This window comes from Vitis riparia, chromosome 18, assembly GCF_004353265.1.
Source record: "Vitis riparia cultivar Riparia Gloire de Montpellier isolate 1030 chromosome 18, EGFV_Vit.rip_1.0, whole genome shotgun sequence".
Classification (NCBI taxonomy): Eukaryota; Viridiplantae; Streptophyta; class Magnoliopsida; order Vitales; family Vitaceae; genus Vitis; species Vitis riparia.
In genome coordinates, this window is record NC_048448.1 from 12,629,822 (window position 1) to 12,646,941 (window position 17,120).

At 35.9% G+C, this 17,120-nt stretch overlaps 3 protein-coding genes across 3 annotated transcripts; 1 reads left to right on the top strand and 2 right to left on the bottom strand.

Annotated features, from left to right (window-relative positions):
* Positions 1 to 627: 627 nt before the first annotated feature.
* On the top strand, positions 628 to 2,299 carry LOC117907281. The gene is made up of 3 exons (XM_034820775.1): positions 628 to 999; positions 1,228 to 1,697; positions 1,807 to 2,299. The coding sequence occupies exons 1-2, from the start codon at positions 634 to 636 to the stop codon at positions 1,486 to 1,488; spliced, it is 627 nt and encodes a 208-aa protein (XP_034676666.1). The 5' UTR covers positions 628 to 633; the 3' UTR covers positions 1,489 to 1,697; positions 1,807 to 2,299.
* A 430-nt stretch (positions 2,300 to 2,729) lies between these two features.
* LOC117907194 (tubulin beta-1 chain) lies at positions 2,730 to 6,737 on the bottom strand. Its single transcript, XM_034820634.1, has 3 exons — positions 6,226 to 6,737; positions 3,855 to 4,124; positions 2,730 to 3,770 (listed from the first exon to the last, which is right to left on the bottom strand). Exons 1-3 carry the CDS (start codon positions 6,623 to 6,625, stop codon positions 3,094 to 3,096), a joined length of 1,347 nt encoding a protein of 448 aa, XP_034676525.1. The 5' UTR covers positions 6,626 to 6,737; the 3' UTR covers positions 2,730 to 3,093.
* A 1,875-nt stretch (positions 6,738 to 8,612) lies between these two features.
* Positions 8,613 to 16,435, bottom strand: LOC117907605 (BRISC and BRCA1-A complex member 2). Its single transcript, XM_034821200.1, has 13 exons — positions 16,204 to 16,435; positions 15,706 to 15,793; positions 15,417 to 15,603; positions 15,227 to 15,317; positions 13,935 to 13,970; positions 13,714 to 13,812; positions 13,466 to 13,596; positions 13,318 to 13,366; positions 13,113 to 13,202; positions 11,539 to 11,592; positions 10,436 to 10,501; positions 9,282 to 9,379; positions 8,613 to 9,204 (listed from the first exon to the last, which is right to left on the bottom strand). Exons 1-13 carry the CDS (start codon positions 16,279 to 16,281, stop codon positions 9,144 to 9,146), a joined length of 1,128 nt encoding a protein of 375 aa, XP_034677091.1. The 5' UTR covers positions 16,282 to 16,435; the 3' UTR covers positions 8,613 to 9,143.
* Between the last annotated feature and the right edge of the window lie 685 nt (positions 16,436 to 17,120).

Sequence of the window (17,120 nt, forward strand, 5' to 3'; positions counted from 1 at the left end):
AAATAAGTACTTATTTTATAGTTTTAAAAATTTATATTAACATTATAAAATCTAAGGAAGTAAAAAAAAAATTATATTTTATACTTTTAGGAAAGAATTTAAAGTTACGTTTGATTCCAGAAAAATTTAAGGAAAAATGTTAGGAAAAAAAATAAAATAAAAAATAAAATAAAAATTATTAAATTATTTTTATTTATTACTTCAAACTTATTTTAATTGTTTTAACTTATCAATATAAAAATTAAATAATTTAAAAATATATAAATTTTTAACTAATTTTAATTATATTTAATTTTCTTTGAATTTTTTTTTATAATAATCAAATATGATAAAATCATTTTTTTTTAATTTTTTTCTTTTGTAACCAAAAAATTACAAACTTTTTACTAAGTTTTTGTTCCATAAAAAAATGCATTATTATTTATTTCTTTTCAAAAATGAAACTAATAAAGTATGTCATGTGAATTTTAATTGCTCTTAGACATTAAGGAAAAAGCTGAAAATTAATAACTAAAATTTCTGAATATATATATATAAACAAAAAAGGGAAAGAAAATTTAAAAAAAAAAAAATTAATAGCAAAATTTAGTAAAAAGGAAATTGAGTCGGATACTTCATGCTCTTGGAGCCACAATGAAGAGAAAGAGTTGTAGTCCTTGCGACTCTCTCGTGAGCTTGTTTGACGATGATGAATTGGAGGTTTCTAAAATCCTGTTCGAAATTCCTCGGATAATCTTCCAATCTGACAATCGCAATCGTCTTTTAGTCGCTTGGGGCGTTAGGAAGAGAAGATCTGCCATTGATCCTGACTTATATCCGCCTTCTGTTCCTTCATCGTCGTCGCCTCATCTTCCCAGTTCTTGTGTGGGTCCGACTTGTGACGATGATGATCCTCCAGCGAAGGTTGAACCTTCCAGCCCTGCCACGCCTCTCTCCTTCTCCCCCAGCGAATCTGATGGCAAGTCTAAGCGCTATAAGAAGAGTGTTTCATCTAAAAAGGTATCTTTCTCAAATCTCCGATTTCCGATTTCTCATTCGTTTTGCTGTGTGTTTTTTTTGGGTAGTTTCCTTTTTTATTTTCCGATTTTTGTTTTCAGTTCTTGATATTTGAAATACTATGTTACCCATGTCCTGTTCCTGTATTTGACCGTTATTATTATTCTTATTTTAAATTTCTGAAAAAAAAAAAAAACTGACATCTTTGCGACTACTTTTCTTGTTGTCCAGAAGAAGGAAATTTTGTTGAAGATGATTGAGGATTTGACTCATCAGAAAGAGTTCCTAAAGACGGTGACTCATCAGAAGAAGGAGACTCTTGGACCGGAACTAGTTGCGCCGTTGGATCTCAACCTCAGTATTGCTCTGAACGCTGATACCACACAACTAAAGAGGGCTGCAGCTGCTCAGGCCAGGAAGAAGAGGCTTCAGATTTACAAAGTGAAGAAATCCAAAGGCTGTTCAGGTCCCTCTATCCTCTCTTTTGGATAGCGGTTCAAAATTGATTCATCTCTTCAATGGAAGTTTTATTTTCCCGGAATTTTTATGATGGATTCAATCTCTGATACAATAGATATACCTTTGTTGTTATATTTCATCTCTTCAACAAATTTAGTAATAAGCAGGATATTGCGAATGTCGAGCGGTTCTACAAGCAGTTGAAAGCTCTCAACTCAGAATTAAAGGCAAAAAAACAACAGGTACTTTGAAATAAAACCTTCTCCTTTTTTTAAGGTTTTTTTTCTCCTCCTGTTGAACTTTTCTGAAGTGGGATCTAAACTAAATTGAATTTTATTTTGGTGATTACAGTTGAATCTTGATACGGCAATAACCGAAGCCAGAGTGGAGAGCAGAGAGCAAGACCATCATCAACAGCCACTGCCACTCCTCCTTCACGACTCTGCCCCAGCCAGTGCTTTGGTGGCCAACCCTATGGGCCCACGTGTTATACCTGATCTCAACGTCTCCCCGGAGGAGACTCTTGGACCGGAACTAGTTGCGTCGTTGGATCTCAACCTCAGTATTGCTCTGAACGCTGATACCACACAACTGAATAGGGCTGCAGCTGCTCAGGCCAGGAAGAAGAGGCTTCAAATTTACAAAGTGAAGAAACCCAAAGGCGGTTCAAGTCCCTCTATCCTCTCGCTTGGTTAGCGGTTCAAAATTGGTTCATCTCTTCAATGGAAGTTTTATTTTCTTGGAATTTTTATGATGGATCCAATCTCTGATAGAATAGATATACCTTTGTTGTTATATTTCATCTCTTCAACAAATTTAGTAATAAGCAGGATACAAATCAATTTTTGATGTTATAATTCTTGAATGTACAGTGACTGTCGCAATGCAACAATGTAAACTTGTTTTACCATTCAATTATTAATTTTGGTGTTGCTCTGCTATTTCATCTGTGCTTATATATAGAAGACATGGGGCCATAGCAGTTGAGCATAGCGGTGAATGAAGAGTGGCAATGAGTGTTGACTGTTGAGGATGGAATATGAAAAAGGGATCCTTATGTTTTCTCATATTCCATGGACTTTTGTTCTGATTTGTCAAAGACAAAATAAAACTCTGGATTAAAATATGCGGTACAAGTGAGTCCCTCACCAAACAAGCTCGTGAAAGCTATAAATAAGAAGGGCACAATACAAGTTGTTTAAGAAATTGACTGCTTGTTACTTAAATAAACATCCATATCGTATCGTTTAAATGTGGACGTGAAAAACTGATGATTGCATAGAAAATTTGGTGAGATTAAACGGCTACTTTTCCTTAGAAATTTCCATCTGGTTTCAACTAAAAACCCACTGACATACCAGCAAAATGAGATCCCTAATACAACAAAGAATGGCCCACCTCATCCCTTTGGACACCCCAGTTGTAAAAATGAGAAATCCTTATTCAGATGCTTGAATAGAACACAACCCACAAACATTATATTATGGAAGAGAAGATTCAAACCAGGTGACGATAGAAACAAGCGGCAAGCAAAATGGAAATAAATCTGAAACTATAACAGCCACATATAGTAGTAGCAGATAAATGGGCAAAGCTTAGGTGCTCATCTCCCAAAATCTTATTTAGGCTTTAAGGCTTTTAGGCCTCATAATTCTCTTCTGGGCCCTCCTCATACTCACCCTCGTCATCAGCAGTTGCATCCTGGTATTGCTGGTATTCTGACACCAAATCATTCATGTTGCTCTCTGCTTCCGTGAATTCCATCTCATCCATTCCTTCCCCAGTATACCAGTGCAAGAAAGCCTTGCGCCTGAACATGGCTGTGAACTGCTCGCTCACCCTCCTGAACATCTCCTGGATTGAAGTGGAGTTCCCCACAAATGTAGATGCCATCTTCAGACCTCTTGGTGGAATATCGCACACACTAGATTTCACGTTATTAGGAATCCACTCCACAAAATATGACGAGTTTTTGTTTTGCACATTGATCATCTGTTCGTCCACTTCCTTGGTGCTCATCTTTCCCCTGAACATGGCCGAGGCAGTCAGGTAGCGGCCATGCCGAGGGTCAGCCGCACACATCATGTTCTTGGCATCCCACATTTGCTGAGTTAGCTCTGGCACTGTGAGGGAGATGTACTGCTGGGATCCACGAGAGGTGAGTGGTGCAAAACCCACCATAAAGAAATGAAGGCGAGGGAACGGGATCAGATTCACAGCCAGCTTGCGGAGGTCTGAGTTCAGCTGGCCAGGGAACCTCAGGCAGCAAGTCACCCCACTCATAGTCGCAGAGATCAAGTGGTTCAGGTCACCAACTGCACACCCAAGATAGAAGAAAGTTTTAATATCAATTTTCCTCATTTTCATACTAATTATCCTAAAAATAATTTAGTACTCACAGCTAGGAGTGCTGAGCTTGAGAGTCCTGAAACAAATATCATAAAGAGCTTCATTGTCCAGAACCATGCATTCGTCAGCATTCTCTACCAACTGGTGCACCGAGAGGGTGGCATTATATGGCTCCACAACTGTGTCAGAGACCTTTGGAGATGGGAAGACGGAGAAAGTGAGCATCATTCTATCAGGGTATTCCTCTCTCATCTTTGATATCAGGAGGGTCCCCATGCCAGAACCAGTGCCTCCTCCAAGTGAGTGGCACACTTGAAAACCTGGCCCACACAAAAAAGCAACACACTGAGCGCGTCAGCCAAATTAGAATGATTTTTACCTCACTTTTACCAGCCAATTTCCTTATATAGTACGTATGGAAAAATTCACCGACAACTCAATAAATATCAATTTCTTCCTGGAGAAGGAAAGAAGTTGTTGAATGCTTCCCATGATCTTGTAGTAAACCAGTGTTTACTTTTAGCTCAACAAGGACAGACCATAATAGAGCCAAAATTAGACTTAAGATTTCTAATGTCCAGCATCTTTTGAATAATTGAGTTAAAGCTAAGTCACTTAAAATGCAATCACTGTCCATAGGATTACAAATCACTTTCAGGAAAATGCAGTCACATATCAGTAAAATGAGCAAAACTGTTCCATCCAAAACTTGTAGAGTATCAATTCCACATTGTCTTGTTCATGAGGCACGCTCAAGAAAGGAAAAGAAATGCTTGGCTCTAGAAGGATGTCCAAATAATGTTTGCAACAAGTACAGAAGAATTGCATTATTTGGGGTTAGCTATGCACAACCTGGTTTCACCCTTCTACTCCGGACAACTCTTCCGATCATTGCAATTATTAATAGGAGCAGTAATCAAATGTTTTGAAATAGTTATTCTTTACTAGACAGAAAAAATGATAATAGTCAACACTCTTGCTTTATTAAATTTCCTTTTGTACCACTACTCAGATACGGATCTTTCCAGGTGAAAAGGTGTACATAAAAATCGAGATATTAATTGATTGTTTACCATAATGTACTTTATCATGTCAAGGATGTGTTGGCTGACCTGGATCAGAGACAACACTAGAGCCCCATGTCCGTGCCATATTAGCGAGCCCCACAAGGCAACATCGATGGTCTTGAAAGTCTTTTACTACCATAACTCCATTTCCCTAAGATTTCCCGTTTCATGCCCAATTGGTAAAAGGATCTTATTTGTTGGGCAATCACAATCATACCGGAAAGGATATTAGTGTATTTTTATTTTTTAAATATACAATTTGGGAATAAGACACTTGTGTCTGCACACCAGACAAAAAGGGGCCTACTATACGTCCAATGAGGCTCAACCTTATCCTTGTTTCATCACACACATCACCAACCCTTGACGACAGCAAATAATTAAATACAATGAATAAAGCAATATAGCATTATTGGCATGAGTCGCATGACTGCCCTTAAACCAGGTTGGCAATGAACTATATATTTTATAATTACAGCCTGGAAAATAGGATCTAATTGTAATATAAAGGCTATTCATACATTTTAAATTCATAATTATACAAAATATGGTAACAAGTTTGGGCATAAAGTTATTCGAACAAACAATTTGCAAAGCTAAAAGGAAACAAGGTTTGCAAAGGTAAAAAAGGAACCACATCCGGAATGAGATTGTATCAATTTCATAATTTCAGAGTCCAAACAGATTAAAGAACCATAGTACTATAAGAAAATAACAATAATCGTTTTTAAAATTGTTAATTCTTCGGGGGAACTGTGCTGGGAGATTTCACCGCATAAGTTAAGTTAATGGCATCGACAAAAAAACAGAATATTGCCAAAGAATATATAACGTCATTTGCACTGAAATCTAAATTGTTATAACTTATTTCAATTATCATAAGATCTGATCAGGAGACACAGAAGTAATTTTCGGACAACGTAACTATGAGAGATTTTTACACTAAACAAACAGCCCTGATAAAACACTAGAATAAAAGTAGAGGTTACTGGAATTATACACCCTAGTATCAAGCATTAATCAATAATGATTTTGAAATCTCAAGATTGCAAACTTAATTCCAACTCTCAGATCCTCTTCCGATCTGAGATCCAAGTAAGCTCTCCAAGACTCCAACCGATAAATTATAGCAAAGGCACATAATCCTACCCATCCATCCACTTGGTTCCTGAGAGGATTGTTAGAAAAAGAAATGAAAATTCGGAATCAACATAACTGAAACTGAATTTCCAACTCTTTTGCCTTTTAGTCCCCGATTTCCCAGCAACCAAGCAGAATGCAGGCTTCAATCACACATAAAAAATACTAAAACGAAAATTGCTCACACTAACGAAGTTAAACAAAAACAAATCACCTTGCATGCAATCACAATTCTCAGCCTCCTTGCGAACAACATCGAGAACCGCATCAATCAACTCCGCCCCCTCAGTATAATGACCCTTGGCCCAATTGTTGCCGGCACCGGACTGACCAAAAACGAAATTATCAGGGCGAAAGATCTGCCCATACGGTCCCGATCTGATACTGTCCATAGTCCCAGGCTCAAGATCCATGAGAACAGCCCTGGGAACGTACCTTCCACCAGAAGCCTCATTGTAGTAGACATTGATCCTCTCCAACTGAAGATCAGATGAACCATCTCCGTTGTACCTCCCAGTGGGATCCACACCGTGCTCGTCGCAGATGACCTCCCAGAACTTGGATCCAATTTGGTTACCGCATTGGCCTCCCTGAACGTGCAAGATCTCCCTCATCGTTTTTGTGTTTGGAGAGAATGAAAATGAAAACGAAAACCAAAAATTGAGTGGTGGTGGCGATGGTGGTTGTGGAGGAGTTCGCGGGAGGCAGTGAGACTCGGGTGGCGTCCGCTATTAATTGACAGCGAGATTTTTATTTTTATTTTTGTTTTTATTTTTTGAAATGACGAGTCACGTGCCTGGTGGGCATGGGCTATGTATAATGCCACAACCGCCTGACACTTGCCACGTGCATCACCGCTCTCATGCTCCCACATTTATTTTATATTTTCATCTCTATAATTTTGGATTTTTTTTTGGGGTAAATCAGATAATGGACTTAATTTCAAATCAATGCTACAATTAGAACATTTAGGCTTATTGAGTATATCGACATTATAAATTTATAAACCTTATTATATAACCAAATTGAAACAATCAAAAGCTTCAAAATACAAATAAAACCAAAATAAAATAATAATCATATGATTATTAAATCAAATACATGTACATGTATAATTTAAATTTTGTATATATAAAAAATTGGATGGGTTCAAGTTATCAGACTCCCAATCCAATACAAGCCCAACTTTATTTTAGGCTTTAATTTTTCTTGTTCAAGTTGAATTAAAATTACAAATTAAATTCTTTGAATTTATTTTATCATAAAAAAAAAATCAAATATAATAAAAATTATTAAGAAATTTACATATCTTAAAATTATTTAATCTTTATATTAAAATTTAATATAAAGAACCCTTCTTACAGTAGCAATGAACTCCCTGTCAATGTCGACTCTCCATCCCTTGAACCAAGATACCCATCCCCTTCACCCCAAGATTAAGGTAATTGTAAATCTTCCTTTTTTTCTTTATACCTATTTTTTTTTATGAAAATTTTAATATATTTTTTTAACACATTGGTATAATAACTGATATAACTAGGTTGAAGCAATTGAAAATTCTAATTAAACTATCATCAGACGTAAGTTATTGTTTTGTGTGTTGCAAGACCAAAGATGAGGATCACATGTTGAAGCTTGTGGAAGACTCAACCAATTGCAAAGCAGATCTTCGAAAGGTAAGTTGGAATCCTCCCTCTCCATTTTTTTTTTTTTTTTTATATATATTGAATTTTGTAATGTAGGAATAGTAAAGGTTTTTCTAATTTCCCTACTTTTCCTTGTAATCAGGCAATAGGGAATGTGGAACTGTATTACGCCAGGCTAGGATTTCAATAAGTATTGGTATCCGAAAGCAGAGTATTGCAGCCAGACTGAGAATCAGTATGATGAATAGGGCTTTGAGTTGACCCGGTTAACACTTTGCAACCGAAAACATGTGAATCCGAGTCTTTGACTCGGGCAATCCATGCTGGGCTAGACCAGCCCCTACTCAGCAATTTATGTCAATCCTAATTATATTATTCTTATTGTTTATACCATTTAATTTTTTATTTTATTTATGTTTGCAGTTAAGATTCTTTTCAAAAAGGGCAGAGGCCCGTCAGGGCTAGGGGTTTTGATAAATGGCATGGAAGTAGAACCTCCATACCAGCCTCCCACCGTTGAAAAAATTGCGTGGGTTCAGTCTCGTGATGAAGCAAATTGCCTGATAACCAATCAGTCACCTTTTTTTTAATCGGTGATCAGATGGTACAAATTGCATCATAATCAGGCATTTGACAGATCATCAGATGACAAACACAGGCCCAAATAAACAGCCAAATAAGTCCAACAACAAAGAACAGAATTATTGATCAAGGCACCAATTCAAAGAGAAATTTGTCCACCATATCTACTGAACACAGAAAGCCATTCTTGCTTAGGCAAGAAGGCTTGAGATCACAATTGATCAAAAGCTCCCAATTGTACAGGCTCTAAGAGCATCCAAAGAAGGATTTCTGTATTTTTTTTTTTTTCTTTGCTCAAGGCATCTGTGTCTAATTAAAGAAAATTTACCTAATTTGTTAATGGAGAGAGATATTAAATGGAGATTAAGAATAATTTTGCAATCTAGACCACTCTTCCTGGATAATTAGCCCCTCAAAATCACAAAGTTTTAAGTCAGGTATGTTCCAGAAGTACAACAATGAGGATGACTCTTCCTCTCAATGTAGCTGTTTACTAGAGAAACCAGATACCTGATTTCCTTCCTGAGTTCTAATAGCACATCTGAGGCTTAGTATTCTGATAAGCAAATACTGAAACCAGCTTTTCAGCTTCCCACCTTCCCACCTTCCCTTTTCCTTTTTTTCCTAGTAATAAACCAAAAAAAAAAAAATGTGTGCCACCAAGCATATTAGGAGCATATAATTTCAGTCTTTTTTTCATTTCCCTCAACCAAACGTTGGAACTGAAAACCTCTCACAAGGGAAAATCATTTTAATCCAGTCATATAAAAAAAAAATAATAAAAACTTCAGTCATAGGAAAGAAGAACAACAAAAAGTATAAATTGAAGCCAACTTTACACGATTGCTATACTATATAGGATGGCAGAAGAAACATTACAAGTGAAGCCACTGCAGTAGTGCTGCTAAAGTTGAGTCTCATTGCAGAACTTTTTGAAGTTCAAACATTCATCCACCAGAAACTCTCTGCCAAAACATTTTAATGATAGAATTAAGTGTGGGAATGTAATTTAAAAACTAAAAAACGTTTTTAAGCAACTTACAAGATTCGCTCAGCCATTTGTGATGGTTCCCATCTAGGACTCCACGGATACTCTGTCAAAAGATGTGATTTGATTGGTGCACCTTGGGAATTGAAATGCTGCAAAATTACAAGAAAGTAAACTGATAAATGATAGGCACAGAAAATAGAAGTTAGCCCAAATGATTTGCTTCAAGCTTTTGAGGCTCATTGTAGAACTAATAATGATTCATATGATATTCAGTCAATCAATCTTCACATTGAGAGGCATGAGCATCATTAGAACATTGGTGTAGTGAACAGAGGCATGGTAGAGCTCCTGTAAAAGAGAAGGAAAAAAAAAAGGAGGAAAAAATAAAGAAAATATACACAGACAATTACACATTTTATTTCCAGGCTGATCTACTGACTTCAGGCAGTTGCAGATGACAAATTCAAAGGTAACCTGAACAGAAATGTAGATCACAACTTGCTTCTTCACACAAAAACTGCATACCCGTTCAATTATGCTTTCCAAAAAAAAGGGATAGTACTGACAGGAAAATTCGATGTACTGACTTCTGATGACCCAAAAAAAAAAAAATATGTCTAGGTCTGATCCTAGCTCTAGAGATAATACATTTAAGTCATCAAATGTGGGAAGGTATTTTGATCAGGTTACAGAAGAAAGCTATTCCACGAAGGTGTGACACTCATTTTGTTGTAATCCAGGGTGCACTCAGTGAACTATTTTTTCTTCATCTTTAAAGAGTAAGTGCATTTGCATAGCAACAATTCAAGCTAAAAGATCGGCCTCAATTTCTTGGTCAAAGGCAAAGGTCAACAGTATATATGTCCACTATATAGGCAACAAGTTGGGCAACATAATCCCACTAGCTCTCATGATGAGAATCAGTGAGGCTAGAATGGAAAAAATGCACCCCTATTGAACCATCAGGCACCAGAAATTCCAAACACAGAATCATATATGAGCAATTCAATACTTGAGAACCCAAATAGACATCCACCATAAAAGCTGATGAACCAACTGCATGCACATGGCTATCCAATGATATATAGCATCTGTCAACTTTCATAACCATCAATATCTATATCATCATTTTTCACATCAAAATATACAGACAAATATAGAAAAATCCATAATTCTGTAGATTTAGATAGAACAAAAATCATTACCTGAGAACTTTGAAGCATCAAAACTGGCTGTTGCTTTGGGAACTGTGTTGGAAGGAAAAAATGCACCTACAGTAACCAAACCCATAAAAGTTTGTCACTTGTGTATTTAATAAGAAAATAAAAAACAGCATAGGAATGATTTGGCACATGGACAATATTTGTAATAACACCAATCTTAAACAAAAGTACCTAAACCACATTAGGCGGTAAGGCAAGTTCTGGAAGACCAAAGTGTTTTAAGTGATCTCAAAGTAATCATGATCCACATAAGACTAGAAAATAAAATTCAGGTAACTCTTCACCCTGATGGCCAACCCCTCCCCTCTAGGACCCATTACTTTACTAGGCATAATTATAAGTCTATTTACTGTCCTGCAGATATATTATAATGTCTTAATCCAATTGCAGAAGTATGTTTCTCAGCTAAGATCAAATCCAGAAAGCAAGCAAATCAGAGGCAATTCCAATAGAGAGAATATTTTAAAGTTCTAGAAAGAACTGGAGAAACAGGGACAGCGGAGAAAATGAAGAAACATTACAAAAATAATGAAGAACTCATTATGACTTCAAAAATGATTAAAACAACACTCAAAACAATACGCAAAAAAGAAAAGATAAAAAATAATAGCAATAAGCAAACAGATTAAGGTGGCACAACTAGGTGCTAGAAGGCATATATAAACATCCAAAAGAGAACTCCTCTGGAAATGGTACTAAGACAGCCTCAAAGATGATATCAAACATGCTCTGAGCTACCTTTTTTAATAGCATCCTTAAACTTGCATGGTTCCACAGCTGTAGGATGCAATGCAGATATTAATTTCACTGCTTCTATCAGCCACATTGATGGAGAGTATCTATGCATCAGATATATATATATATATATATATATATATATATATATATATATATATATATCGTATGAACGTACAAGTACCAAATTGATAACATCAAGTGCCAAACAAATGACAAGACAATTTCTAAGGTTGCCCAGCAGGCATTGGATTGACATCATGAAAAATTCAGCTACCAATGGAACATGTTCAGATATATGTTAATAATCTTTCATACATTGAAATGTTAGTGTGAAGTTAATATCATACCAGACATGTAAACACCCCAGATGCAGCAAGAAATGTAACTTTTCTGCAAAACACCTGGCAAACAAAGCAACGAGAACCTTTCAGATACTCTTACAGATTGAACTATCCAAACAGATACATAATGCCAAGTGTTTCTCCTTATTGCTAATTGTCATGTCTGACATTTGTCCCATGTCCACCACATTGGACACTAATTGAAAAAATCACTTTATTTATCTACAAAATGCATGGAATCAAGGGTACTATAATCATTTATTAGGAATGCATTATAGGATATAATCACCCATTGTTGCTCAATATCTCAGTGGTAAAGCAATTTTGACTATAAACTGACTGGTCATAAGTTCAACAGAGAAGACTTGATTCATTCTGAATTATCCATTCAAAACAGAAGGGCTTTCTTTCATCATTCAAAGTAAGTAACCCGTTCCCTATCTTCATCTCTATTGCATTCTACTTCTATTCTATTCTGTGATATTTGAGGATCACTGCCAATACCTTGGTGTAGGCCAGGGATGATCCTTTTTTCCATCATTTGGGGCTATTTACAATAGCTAATTGAGAATTTTCAAATATTGCTTATTGCCATGAGAAAGAATTGGCTTTCGTTGGATAGCATGCTGTTGGTAATATGAGTGGCTTGGATCTTTTGGTGAAGGAAGGACTACTATGCAAGATTGGGATCATATTTGGTGTGGGCATTTATCTCTTAAAGTTCCAGGATTTCTTGGAATTGCAGTGGACAAGGACACTTGTGTAAGTGATCATGTGACCTTGGAGGAGTTTGGGTCCAACACATACATTATTGGAAATTTAGGGCAGTTGTGTCCTTCAATGACAAGCTTTATACAATGGGCAGTTGAATTCAAAGTACAAATGGCATTCTTTTCATAACATCTTCTTGGCAAATGGTGGGGATCCCATTGATGCCACTGAAAGTGCCCTTTCTTACATGGATGAAGATAAGAAACACGTGTTTGATGGTAGACCACTTGATTAACAGAAATTCAAGAATAATGGAGAGATGAATTATGTGAAGAGAAGCAGGTGAATCATTGCCCCAACTTTTCGTTCATTGTAAAATGGCTTCATAGCAGTGAGCTATTGTCTTCTTTCACTTTTTGGAATGAATTGGGTGTTGGTTCACTCTTATCTTCATTTGATGAAGAATAGTGGTTTCTGCCAGGGATAAGCAGATTAAGAGAGTTTGAACAATTGCCTCATATTTGGAGCTATTGGGAAGATTGAAACAATAGAATTTTACAGATTTCTCAACTTGTTAGTTATGGATTTCTTGGATTCAGTTTTTTAATTCCCTTTCCATTTGTTCTTATGCTTCACATATAAATGGGCATTTTTTGCCCTCTTTCTTCTTTTCTACCAAGGTTCTTAGTCATCCAAGAAGAGCATCATAAGTAGACAAGGATCCCATACAAACACAAACATATAGTTGTGGTCCCTTTGTCTAGACTTGAAGAGTTGCCACAGCCAACACCCCATTTTTGTGTTGAAACATGTTTCAACAGTCGTGTCTGTGTCCCCAAATCACTGCACAAAATGTGTAGAATTCATACCGGATCAGCTTCTAATGGCCTTCCAAATACGGGTGCCAATGCCTCAATAAAGTGTCTTCTAACATCAATTAATGAAACTGCATCCAAGATCTGAAAATTAAGAACCAAGCTAAGTACAAATAATTGACATGCAAAACATTGGTTCATAGCCATCATCAGATGAAAGAACAATTGGACACCAAATACAATATAGAATCCAGCTTACCTGTCTCTCAAGTGTTTCTTCTAAATTGGGAAGATATTCAGCCATGCACCTAAGGAGAAAAAGAAAAACAATGATGATAGGTCAATACAAATTAGTACATCCCTTGTAATAAGAATGTGTGAAGGCAGAATAACATATGATTACTTACATCCCATCCAACCATGGAGGAAGCTTGACATCTTCAATAGGAAAGAGAACCTTCAATTCAGGAGAAGATACTAATTTTAAACGTGGAGCTGAAGGGGCAGACACATATTTTCTTCCAACAGGAAATATAACCTACACATCTCACAGAATCCACTTAAATTAATTCAATATGTAGACAAAACAAAAAGTGAAACATACGAAAAGAAGAAAAAAAAAAAAAAAGTGGGGAGAAGAAGAAGAAAATGAAACCTGTAAGTATATCTTCTGCTGATGTCTCCAGTTGCAACCAAATACCATTTTATTTATATCCATGTCCAAAAGAGGCACTGAAAATTTTACTTCCTCTGGCTACACTAAAATTGAAAGGCATAGAAACCACAAGTGTAATCAAAACTATGTAGCAAAGTTGCAATAATTCAATAAGCTTATGGAATTGCCAAAAAAAACATGATATTCTTCTTAAGGAGTACCTTTTCAACACCCGAACTCATGTACATTTCGATTCCCTGTAACATGTTTATGAGAATTAAGACGATCAACACCCAACCCAATATCATTGTATCATATAATACATGTGTGCATATAATTTTAGGCGCCTAGTTTGAGGCATCTAATAACACAACCAACTACTTGATCTGGGTCCATCTAGTAACACAAAATGCAAAAAAATATAAATAATAAATCTTTTGCTTTGTACCCAGCAGACTTTGGAAGAATCAAAGCCCACACCAGACAGGAAAGTCCAGCCACCAGAACAATGCACTACATTCTAATTCCAGGTTGAAGACGCCTTGGTTCCTGAAGAAACTCGGTGACCTCTAAATTATATTAGGAAAGCTTTTTGTTTCAAGGACAAAGAGAGTTGATGTTTTTATGAATTCATGTTCTCAATTTTCATTAGTTTATTCTCCAGAATTTCATTAGGAAAAAATCATAATTGTCTATCTCTCCCTCTTTTTCTTTCATGCAGGTATCATGCAGTTAGATCTGGTAGACTGTGAACTGCAAACCTTCTGTTCAAGCTTGACCCTGTGTTAAAAACATGGGTTCTAACAAGATTCAGCTTCCAAAACTATCACATATCATCAGATGATCTATATATACTCCCAAACTCTCCGGTCTCCCTTCCGTCATATTTATTTCTCATATATAGATTACATAGTGCAAAAGAATTTGTGTTCAGAGTTCCTTACTATTCTAGCCACAGTATGCCACCATATCCATCTTAATTGCCCCTACCAATGTGGAAAAGACAGTGGACAGGTTGAAATACATGATACACGATCTGACCAGTAATCTCAAGTGTACCTAAGAACCCCAGACCCACTATCTGCATCAGAAGCAAGATCCTCATGTTCTTTTGCCATTACCCTTACTAGATTGCATTATTAAAACTCCCAAGGTGAAACATACATTGCTCCAAATCATGTGATTGCCATTTATTGTTGGTTTCTACACCTTTTTTTTTCTACATTGTTTTCTCTTTGCTTTATGCCTTGAAAATGTGGCATGAATATCTGTAAATTTTAAATCAGAAAAAAAATTGTGTGCTCCCTAATTTGTCCCTCTAACCAAACTCCCATGCATAGATACGCTGCACTGGCCACAAGACGTTACTTCACAATTTATTGTAGTACTAATTTTGGTACACATTTGTAGGCATATGAACAGAGACTTGCAGACCATAATATATTTGACCATAGTCTTAAAATCCATATTTCCAAGAAAATGCATAAAACATAGAAATGATTCAAATTCTTACCTCCCTTGATACAATTGTGCTAATTTCAAATTTCAGTCTATCATCATCAACTTCTCCAATGCGCTTCTTTTGGTAGGACAAGTATAGATCCCTATAAAACAAAATGATCAAATTTCAGAAACTCATATAAAATGTTGATTATAATTACTAAAATTAGTCTCAAGAAAGAATACTAAAGGAAAACCCTAACCTCAGTTCATGAATAAGAGTCAGTAACCCTGAAGGGTCCTTGCTATTCCAATCAGACAAACTGTTCTTTGACAACTTAAAATCCCCTTCATCACCAGTCATACAAAATGGATGAAAATTTTCATCTTCAGGTCCAAATATGACATCTGGAGCAGCCAATGGACACTGCGCATTATATATGACATCCCCTGAAACAAATCATAGTATTAAACCGGTGGGAATAAAGGGAAAAAATGAATAGAACAAGCAAAAATAATCAGGAGAAAAAAAGGGAGAAAAATGTGACGGACATTTGATGTAATCTAAACAGAAGGGAATGAGCAAGGAGAAGCGATCCAGCAAACCAGAGTACTTGCAACCAGCCCACATCTGATCAATCTGAAAAAGATAGAGAACACTTAAGCCTATTATCTTTTATTCTTAGATATTCTGAACTAGATAACAAAAGCCTAACATTCACTAGACATAAACTCAGTTATTCAATTAATTAACTAGCATATAAGTTCCATTTGGTTGTTGACGAGAAACCTCGAGAGGAAATGAAAACTGGGAATCCCGCAAGATGTTTGAGTTGGAGCTGAAGTTCTAGAACTCTAATTTTCTTGTCCTATGCCCCAATTCTCAGCAACCAAACCCTAATTTATACCGTAGCTGAAACTACATATATATCCTACGTTTGGTTACCTAGAAAACCCTAGGAAAAAAAAATGTGAACTCCGAAACAATATTCTTTTATTTTTCCCGAAATTTTCAGCAATCGAAAGGTGAATCGGGATTTTGAGTGTTACCTTAATGGAAAGAGGAGAATGAGAAAGCAAATAATTGATCTGCGCAGCTATGACCGGAGGAAAAGCATCGGTCGTCATGATCTCCGTTGATAGAGCTGCGACAATTCACAACGGACAACTGACCGGAGTTCTGGATTGATCGCCGGCGATCTATGCAGGTAAAGCAAAATGGATGTCCTCCGTGTCTTGATATGGTGTGGTCAACATGAAGTCCTTTAACGACGCCGTTTCAATGTTGGTTTCCTTGAAAAGCTTCAAAATTAGGGGTGTAAGTGAACACCAAAACCGTTAAAACCCATACAACATCATCAAAATCGATGGTTTCAAAATGCGATTTCAATTTAAGTTAAATAGTAATAAATTACATTATTTATGTGGTATTTAAAGAGTTAAGATGATAATAAATTTGGGAATATCTTTATATAAGATAAATTTTATTTGCCAAAGAGGTTGTTTGGACTATGAGTAGCAATTTGCCTTAGTGGATCATATTGGTGTAGTATCAAAGGTGAGACACTTAAAGCAAACCGTTCAATTCAAGCACAACACGAATCTATTTAACCTATTTAATGACAAGGTGTTATTTAATAATTAAATCAAATTTGATTTTGTGTGAAATTATATGATTAACTTCTCAAGCTGATATGTTTGTGACTTAATTTGACTTAATTAATTAAAATCAAAATTTAATTGAGTAAAATATAGATTAAATATGTTAAAGTAATAATTATGTTAAACAGCATGGTTATTAAATAAGTCAAATAAGTGTTATATAAGTTGACCAAAAAACTAACTAATTTATTAAATAGATTATGTCTGATACAAATTTGACTTAAAGATGATTATATTTAACTAAAATCTAGACAAAAAAAGAAAAAAAAAAACATGTTAGGGTCAAATCAGGTCAAGTTATTTTT

Excerpts from the sequence above, each read along its gene's own strand:
- LOC117907281 (XM_034820775.1), top strand. The coding sequence starts at position 634 with ATGAAGAGAAAGAGTTGTAGTCCTTGCGACTCTCTCGTGAGCTTGTTT. Across the intron at positions 1,000-1,227 it reads AGAGTGTTTCATCTAAAAAG|AAGAAGGAAATTTTGTTGAA; the intron begins GTATCTTTCTCA and ends CTTGTTGTCCAG.
- LOC117907194 (XM_034820634.1), bottom strand. The coding sequence starts at position 6,625 with ATGAGGGAGATCTTGCACGTTCAGGGAGGCCAATGCGGTAACCAAATT. Across the intron at positions 4,125-6,225 it reads GAATTGTGATTGCATGCAAG|GTTTTCAAGTGTGCCACTCA; the intron begins GTGATTTGTTTT and ends TGTGTGGGCCAG. Across the intron at positions 3,771-3,854 it reads CAAGCTCAGCACTCCTAGCT|TTGGTGACCTGAACCACTTG; the intron begins GTGAGTACTAAA and ends TTGGGTGTGCAG.
- LOC117907605 (XM_034821200.1), bottom strand. The coding sequence starts at position 16,281 with ATGACGACCGATGCTTTTCCTCCGGTCATAGCTGCGCAGATCAATTAT. Across the intron at positions 13,971-15,226 it reads GCACAATTGTATCAAGGGAG|GGAATCGAAATGTACATGAG; the intron begins GTAAGAATTTGA and ends AACATGTTACAG. Across the intron at positions 10,502-11,538 it reads CTGGGGTGTTTACATGTCTG|GTGCATTTTTTCCTTCCAAC; the intron begins GTATGATATTAA and ends TGGTTACTGTAG.